The sequence below is a fragment of the Carassius gibelio genome, chromosome B4 (assembly GCF_023724105.1).
Source record: "Carassius gibelio isolate Cgi1373 ecotype wild population from Czech Republic chromosome B4, carGib1.2-hapl.c, whole genome shotgun sequence".
NCBI lineage: Eukaryota > Metazoa > Chordata > Actinopteri > Cypriniformes > Cyprinidae > Carassius > Carassius gibelio.
The window spans coordinates 15,461,545-15,470,958 of NC_068399.1; the positions used below are offsets into that span (position 1 = coordinate 15,461,545).

General features: G+C 40.5%; 1 protein-coding gene across 1 annotated transcript; it reads left to right on the top strand.

Moving 5' to 3' along the window:
* The first annotated feature begins 431 nt into the window (after positions 1 to 431).
* dcp1b (decapping mRNA 1B) lies at positions 432 to 9,145 on the top strand. Its single transcript, XM_052553969.1, has 10 exons — positions 432 to 713; positions 1,890 to 2,048; positions 2,178 to 2,218; positions 2,474 to 2,601; positions 6,103 to 6,169; positions 6,799 to 6,922; positions 7,052 to 7,174; positions 7,261 to 7,890; positions 8,005 to 8,166; positions 8,323 to 9,145. The coding sequence occupies exons 2-10, from the start codon at positions 1,905 to 1,907 to the stop codon at positions 8,401 to 8,403; spliced, it is 1,500 nt and encodes a 499-aa protein (XP_052409929.1). The 5' UTR covers positions 432 to 713; positions 1,890 to 1,904; the 3' UTR covers positions 8,404 to 9,145.
* The last annotated feature ends 269 nt before the right edge of the window (positions 9,146 to 9,414 follow it).

Consider the following 9,414-nt stretch of genomic DNA (forward strand, 5'->3'; position numbering starts at 1 on the left):
TTTGAAAGTGAAATATGATTATTTTAAGAAGTCCTAAGGGGGATACATTGAGATAAAATATAAATATTTGATTAGGCCTATGTGGTTTTGTTGTTAATTTCTATTGGAATAGAACAACAGGGGAAAATATATTAAGTGTCCCTTTAAATTACAGTATCAAAGGGAGGTTTGACTATTTAAATTGCAGCAGGAAGAAAACACAAACAAACCAAACAATTACAAAATGAAATGCCTACCAGAGGATGAATAGTGCAGGAATGCGATAATTTCAAATCCTCAAGGGCTCCCCAGCGTAAGCTCACTTCATTACTATCAATGAGCAAGATGTCAAAATTCAAGGCCTGGTGGGTCTTAGTAATAGACTGTATAAAAACAGGTCTCAGGTGAGCTCAAGTCATGCAGCTGCAGGGGGCGGGGCTTCAGGCTCATCGCTTATTCATGCTCCTCGATTACTTTCCCTGTGTGCGCGCGCGCTCCGCGATCAGCGCTCAGCTCGTGCTGTCTCGTCGTCAGAGCAAACATGGCGAGAGCGGTAGCCGATCAGGAGTTAGATAAGTGAAATAAAGCGACATATTCGTGTTTTACTAGTTTGTAGATCATTGAAAACGTATATCAGGAGACCGGAACGTGACGTAAACTGTTTCCGTCCTGTTTTACAGAGTTGAATCTCGTTTTAAAGGCATTTTAGGATTTGAGCGGTTATTTCAGTGCAGGTAAGTTTCACTCCTGTCCGATCCATAACAGAGCAGCAGCAGCTAACCAAGGCCTCACTTATTTAATTTGTAAACTTGTGGAGGCCTGAATTATTCAGTTATTTGTGGCAAGCGTCAGTATTACTATTGTTCATACACGGGCGGGGATTAAACCGCTGTCCCGCACTAACGTTACCAATCTTCAGTTGTGAACCGTCCCGCAGAAGAGTTTGTGCCCCGGACTGAATAATGGGTCCGATCGAGGCGCGCTATTATTTTACTAGACATCGATTTAACGACCTGCAATGAAAGAGAGACCCGAACCAAATCTAGGGGACATAATAACATACAGACTTGCGGTTGGGCTCTTTTGGCTTGGGGAAAGCAGTAATAACAACTTGCATAGAAACACTTTGCACGAGTAGCTCACATTTGCTTTAGAATATATAGCTTATTTTATTGTCTTATTTAAGCCCTATGTATTGTATTATGAATGTATACACTGTATAATCATATTCAAGACTAATGTATTTCATTCAGTTAACGGTATCAACATAAATTCCTGGTTTATTTCTATTTCACTTAAATGAATTTCACTGCTCTGATTTATTTAATAAACGGAAACGGCTTACCTTTATAAAATATTAAAATGTGGGCATGCATTATTGAATTTGAAAGGATGGTTCACTCAAAAATTACAATTCTGTAATTAGTTTCTCACCCTCATGTCGTTCCAAACCTGTAAGACCTTTGCTCATCTTCAGAATACAAATAAGATATTTCTGATCCTGCATAGACAACAAAGCAGCTGACACATTCAAGGCCCAGAAAGGTAGTAAGGACATTAGTAAAATAGTCCATCAGTAGTTCAACTGTAATGTTATGAAGCTACATGAATACATTTTATGTCTTTGTTTAAAGTACTGAGACACAACCAGGCCAGTACAGATTTTACATCTGACAAAACAATAAAAAATGCAGTATTAAATAGATTTAAACATTTCACATAAAGATTTTTGTGGAGTAGGTAAAATATCCATAATAGTCTATGATGATACTGATGCATGTAAACAATTGCTGATTAGCCTTACAATTGTTGGAATGAAACACTTTTCAATCAAAAACTGAATGTTTTAGTAAACCGCAATATCGGGCATCTGCATGGTTTTATTTAAAGATCATATATTTTATTTACAGAACAGGACTGGAGTCATGACTGCAAGCACAGTTGGCGGCGGGAGCTGTTTATCCATGAGTCTGTCTGCCCTAAAGAGACTCGACCCCTACATCAGCAGCATCACAGACCTGGCCAGCCAAGTAGCACTTTACACCTTCAACAACACCACTAATGAATGGGTAAACCATGATATCAACAAAAATAATAACAGTTAATGAATAGATAGATGATGGATTATTCTAAAATTATTTGGACATTTTTTTAATGTTTATTTTAAGTTAAATATAAAATGCATTTGTGTTCTGCAGGAAAAGACAAATGTGGAGGGAACTCTGTTTGTCTATAACAGGTTCGTATGTTTTCCTGATGTTTTCAACCGTGAAGCAACGCACGCATATGTCCTGAATCCGAACCCTAGAGATCTAACTCTGTTCTAAAGGTTAAAAAAAATAAACTTGCGTGTTATTCCTCAGCCTTCTGATATAACACTGTACACTTAACTGCACTAACACTGCAAAACACCTACTCACAGTTGTTTGGGTCCATCAGACTCATAAGTTTTAGTTTCCCACTCATGTTCTAATGTCAGTTTTCTGTGCATCAGGTTTGCCTCCCCCAGGCACGGCTTCACCATCCTGAATCGTTTGAGCATGGACAACCTGACCGAACCCATCACTAAAGACTTAGATTTCCAGCTGCAGCATCCATTTCTCCTGTACAGGAACGCTCGCTGTAAGTCACTCTTATTTGTGAAAAACAACTCAAATGCACCAAAATAAAGAGCTCATACAGCTGTATAATACTACACATAGCTAAAAGTATGCAGATTTGGTTTATTCAAGTTCAAGTTGTTTTTCCATAAACAAATCATTACATAATGTGACAAGATGAAAGTCTCTGTGTTAGGAACAATAATGTTATAACAGACAGGGTTAAAAACCCTGCACATTTATACATTTAAAATTCTGATGTTCAGCCCACAAAGGCACAGATATACTTAATTTTCTGTGTTTCCTTCCATCTCATGCTTAGTTGTACAAGCAAGCCTTTGAAAGTAAGCTTCACTGATCACGAGTGCAAATAGATGCACATGGATCTTTCTTTCTAAGGGTTCAGATCACTCATATGTCTACGCACTCTACGCACACAGCTGCACAGACATAAAAATTGGGCTGGATATGGATGGTGGCCAAATGTTTTGGACCCCATTTGGGTGTGCATTTGGCATGCCGTGTTAAATGGATTGCTTATAACAGATGTTAATACCAGGTGTAAATAGCACAGGCAGTACAGGGTGAGCATCCATCCAAAAAGTGAAGAACTTCATCGCAGTAAAAGTGTGTCTGAATTGAGAGAGCTGTCAGACTGGCGTCTGTGTGTGTGTGAGATCAGAGATCCCTGGCAGGCATGCCTGCATGAGAGGCCCCAGAGCCACAGTGCCTTATATGGTGCAGAGAATGTATGTGTGTTTCTCTTCCAGTTTCCTGCCAGCATCACAGACCCGACCAGCCAATACTGATTAGATAACAAGCCTCTCTCATACACACACACACACACATGAACAGCCTTCCAAGGAAATTCATGATAAAGAGACCTGCAAATAGAGTGCATGAAGAAAAGTCTTAAGTACTTCAGGCTGATTAAATGAATCATTGTAGGTCTTGATGTTTCAGCCAATCCTAAACTGATGTTTGGGCATTGCAGTGACAGTGAAAATCTGTGCTACTGCTAAATGACTGATGGGGAAATCTATCCTGGGTGTTTCCAAATTTAGGTGAGCGTATACTGGCCAACTATTTCACAAAATGATGTGCCACAGAGTGGATTTTTATTTCTGATCAACCTCGCCGCCTTGATTATAGAATGCAATAGAACTGCTCTGTGGTTGTAAAAATGTTTTAAAGGGTTGTTAATGTGTTGTTACTCATTCCGGGGTGTTCTAGGGAAGTTGGTTACTACGGTGGCCCAGTAGTGTACAGCACAACATAATTTGGGGGGGGGAAACAGCAACAGAATGTAAACAAGCCACAAGACACAAAATTAGCATAACACAACAGAATTAGTCCTATCCATTGTGTTGTGGAGATTTCGTTGTGTTTAGGGTTACTGGGCCACCATAGTTTACAGTCAAAAGAGCCCTACAATAAGTCTCAAGTATATAGAATTCTTTAGGGATGATATCATTTCGTAACCCAACCAATAATTTAGCATCACACTGGCTCCCTAAAAAAAAGCCTATTAGATTTTTTCCATTTCTTATCAAGTATGGGAACAAAAGCACATTATCAAGATAATCTTCACAAATCAACACAACATTCATGAATTTTGAAATCTAAATACAATCGGTAGAAAGAAAAAAAAACTAAATTTAGGCTATGAACTTACTACACCATGGTGGCTTGATTTTAGAGTCACCGACATTGAGCTGCTGACAGCTCTTTCAATTTTTGAGTTTGAGGAATAATAGTTTGCAAGATGGTGAGTATAATCACAGTGTGATATTGTAAAAGTGAACTAGTAAGCAGATAAGATTTATTGTTTTTGATATCCATACAGTGTAATGGCACCTTGCAGCCTTTATTTTCAGGACACTTAAAATCTTAAATCACAAGTAGGGTATTACTTCTGTACTTGCTATCGAATCCTATGCAAAAATGTCTTGAGAGAGACATTATTTTAGGCATTTGACCAAATCCCATTAGAAATACCCATTGATATTGGGTATTTAAACTTATTCCTGCAGGACTTTCTGGTTTTCAAACCTATTCTGGTTTCTAGATATGGCCCCTGTCCCTGGTTCAATGTCAGTCTAAGGAATATATTCATTTTATATTATCACAAGATGAAAACAAAATCCTGGTGACTTATAGTACGGCTCTCCTCAGTAGACCACACGATTTGAGGTGCTGTTTTTGTCTGTAGCACAAATAGTGCAGTGCAAGAGTTAATAGTTGAATACTTAGTAAGAGCAATAATAATGCCTTTACAAACACTATTAATAAGGTTTTAGACAATGGGAAGTAAGACCTCCACTGTCCATCTTAAACGCATCGCTCTTCCTAATGTGCACAGGGTGCTGGATTCCATCAGCTCCTCTCTTAAACAAACACAGGGTTGTGATTGTGATTTGTGACTGTGTAGCTGGAGACCTTCAGCGGGACTCTTGCGTATACAAAGCTCTTACCTCCTGGCCGCACAAACGTGTAGCCCAGCTCTCTCTCTGACACCAGCTTCCCTTTGAACCGCACCTCCGCTTCCTCCTCCAGCCGCTCGTGCTTCAGCCTGCGCCGACTGAACAGCCCCCGCAGCATTTTCTTTTTTCTCTTCCTGAGATTTGAATCCTCGGCAGATTGAGGCTTTGGTCTGTTTGAAGTCGGTCAGAAGTTCACCGTCTCTTCACTGTGCGTGTGGATTCCGCTCCATTCAGTAAAACATGCAGGGAACGCTTCTGCACTCTGTCTGACACGAGTGAGGGGGGGTGGTTCGGGTCTCTGTTTTCCTTTTCTCTTTGTTGTGTTTTGCTAAGTTCAACTTCAAGAGCGCTCACAGTGTCCTCTCATCCCTTTATCCTTGTTCTCCTCCCCCTACTCGCTCTCTTTCCCTCTTTCAGAGTTGTGTTCCTCGGTTCCCAGGCAGTATTTAGTTTGGGTTTTTTCCCCTAGGCGCTGACCCACATGGTGCTCTCTGCTCTGAGACTGAACGGTTGTGGATACAGCACCAGCCCTTTCTCTCTCTGTCTCTCTCTCTTCGTTTACTCGCCCTTGGTTTTATCATCTCTCTGCTACTTCTGGAGGTGAAGGGAACAGGTCCTGATTCAGCTGTCAGCACCAGGCTCTAAGTTTAGTTCATGAGGGCTCATGAGGAACCACAGTCTGAACTTATCGCTGAAGTCTCTATTAATTGTTCCTAATACGGTTGCTCTTTAAAACGACCAGTGACTGTTGCCACAAGCATCTGAAGACTCCATCTTGGTCTTTAAAGACGTTTTGGTTTCCTGGCACAGCAGTTGGCTCCAGTTCTGCTTGGGCACTTGGCAGTTTGGACTCTCTGGGAAAGGAATTTTAAAAAATAAAGAGGAGCGCAGAATGCCTACTGTGACGTGTTGCTGTCAAATACAAAAGTTTAGATTTATTTTTGATTAATCGTCCAGCCCTACTGTGTTATGATCTTCATTGGTTTTGATTGAATCTATGATTAATATTAACTTGTATTGTATATATGTTTTTTTGGCAGTGTCCATCTATGGCATCTGGTTCTACGATAACAAAGACTGTCAGCGTATAGCAGAGCTCATGAAGAAGTGAGTTTTTCTCCTCCATCTGCAACTCACACAACCTTTAATTCTGATTCTAATTTAATTTAATGATTCCATTACATTAATTCCCTTGATGGTTCTTCTAGTACTTCAATGAGGAGTCAAAACATTTAACAAATTAGATTTTTTTTTTTCAGTCATTACAAGAGTCTACTCATAGGATTTATTCATTCACGAATCAGGCTACACTGCTCATGCTGCAACCAGTGAGAACAATGCAATAGAAAAAGGTTGCCTTTTGTATGACTTGGCATAACTGCAGAGTTTAGCTACAGCACACATGCCTAGAAGTTTCTAGTTATACAATCAGCTGGTTCAAGTGTCTTTAATTAGGGCAGGAGGTTGGAAGTTGGCTCTTCAGGAACAGGATTGGACACCCCTGATTTAGCACCCCTTTTTATCTCGTCACAATGAGTTCCAACATCAAGCTATTTTCTTCTTATTGAGGAAGAGGAAACTGTCCCACATATGGCAGATATTCAAAAGCAGTTAATGGAACCACATGTCACTAAAAACTTCTTTTGGTTTCTGTTTAAAAAAAAAAACATTTCCAACCCTAGCTCTGACTTTCTCACAAACACAACACACACTCGCTCTTTCTTTATGCCTGTCAGGTTGGCAGGGCAGGAACAGCAGTTACAGCCGCTAATGGCAGTTGGCTCTGTCTCTCCGCGATCTGCAGAGCAGGGTGTGGATATAATGCAGATGCTCACTAAAGCACGAGATGACTATGATAAGGTAACGCTTCGTAATGTACTTTTTTTTTTTTTTTTTATCATGCACAAGTATTAAGGTGCTTTATATACACTAGATGTCACCAGTGCACAGTGCATTTCTCCTAATTGGGTTTTCTTCCTTTCTTTCTAGGGAAAACTCAGTGAGCCGAAAGAAATTGGCAGTGGTGGCGTCATCTATGGAAACCCCCATCTGATCAAACCCATTCCCCTCAAACCAGCACAGGACACACACATTCAGGGACAAATGCAGCAGGTGTGAATACTCAGCATGTTTGTGACAGAGCAGACATAACATAGATGTAAAATTTAAATATAAAAAAACTTTCACTTTTTTTTCAGGACACAGAGATGGACACAAAGCACCTCTCGGTTGTCAATTTGTTCGGTGCTCATTCAAAACCAGACTCCGTCTCACCACAACCCACCTCAACTGTCAGTAGGGTGGGTCCAGCGCGTCCCGCGGTGGCCCGTTCGCTGTCATATGATGACCCTTCTCCCGCAGGTGGCGCTGTGGTGTCCAACACCCCCATGCAGCACTGCCCAGCCATCCACAAGCTCATGTCTGGTTCACTGCTGCAGCCTCTCTCTGAATCCCCAGAGAGCCGCCTGTGTGAAAACGGGGCCGTCCAGAACCAGCCTGACCCGATACAAAAACTGCTAATGAACCCGCTCCCTGTGGCAGGGACTCCAGGGATGCCTTCCTTACAGTTAAATCAGGGAGAAAGTGGGGTGGGGCCCCAAATCCACCCTAAGGCTAAAGCCTCAGGGCCAATCCCAACTCAGCACTTGCTCTATGTCCCAAATAAAGCACCCCCTGCTGGAGTGGCAGGGAACGTGGTGTCGCCACATGAGCTTCTGCAGAGGCTCACATTGGTGCAGCAGGAGCAAGAGCTCCTCCCTCATCAGGAGCTTCTACAGCCCAGTCTCACCACCAGCAGCTCCAATCTCAGCAAAACTAATTCTACACAGGTAAAATAAATCTTTCTCCATTATTCTGATCTGTTGCCTTTGTTCTTCTCAGATAGATACATCAAGTCATCCTACAGCTGTATGTATAACCTGTGATTTAATGTGTGGGTGCAGGTGAGCTCACCTCAGCGCATCCCAGCGACTGTAGCCCCCACCCTGCTTCTGTCACCCAGTGTGTTCACCCAGACTAAAACCACAAGAGCAGAACCAGAACCAGTTGAGATCAGAGCTCTTAGCAGGACTCAGCTACAGGCCACGCTGCTCCACCTCATCAAGGTCAGAACCGAACACACATATATTACAAAACAAAATTATACAGATCAAAAATATTAATTTCTTTAGAAAAAACTATTGACCACAAGCTTTGAATGGTAGTGTATGTAGTTTGACTTTGTACGTTTAATGGGTTGTTTCTCTCTTTCTGTGATTCAGAATGATGCCTCATTCCTGGACACCATCTATGAAGCATATGTCTCCCGTCTTGCTACAGACTCCAGCTCAAAACCTTTCTGAAGCATGTTTACACGTACATGCAGCTGTCATGCTCTGAACCCAACTGGCATCCCATCTCAGGACTACCCTACTCTTCTGAATGTAGCATCCGAGACGTTGAGCACCTCAGCACCAGATTCACAACAGAAAACCAGTTCGATTGCAAATTGTATGATCTTCATACAGTAAATTGAATGATCTGAATGTCATATCACCACTTGTACACAAGGGGCAATCTTAAGTATTTTAGAATTTTATGGATTTTACGTTTATCTTTTAGACAACCGGGAAAGAAATGTGCTGTTTAAATGTTAAAATTTGGAAAGACATTCTTTTTTTTTTTTCTTTTTTTTTGTGAAGGGATTTTTGAAACAGAAAAACAGGACCCTAGCCTCAAATATAATAGAAATAACGCGATAAATGACTATATAAGGCAAAGATGTCTTGTCTTGATTTCTAGCATCTTCATATCTGACACAGGCAGAAACTGCCCTCATCCCTTTACAAGCCAGCAGAAATTGTTTATTAATTTTAGTCACACTTTAAAATGAAAATTGATTAAATATACAAACAAAAGTGTACATATATTATATATTCTATTTTTCTATGGTTCTGTTCTTACATCAACATGCTGGAATATTTTTTTTAAGAAAAAAAAAGACTGTCATCAGTATTTCCCAAGGAGCTTGTCGAACCGAATACAAGCTGATAATTTAATGTTCTTCCATTTATTTTCTTATTAAAATAATACCCCAACACCCCATACAGTGTATGTCCTGTTTTATTTTGGTTAGTTGATAACCCTTATGTATGAATTATGGAATACTCATGGATCTGTTATGGTGGAAGCCTGTTGGTCCTGGAAAAAAGCTTCTACAGATTAACTAGCTAATGATACTTGCTTTTAATATACTGTCTTGTACAGTTCTCCATTAAATCTTTTGCTTTATTGTCAACATTTTATACAGTTATAAGTATAATTGTTTAAATATCTTTAATTCCATGATGAAATCAAAATCCTTACCAACGACT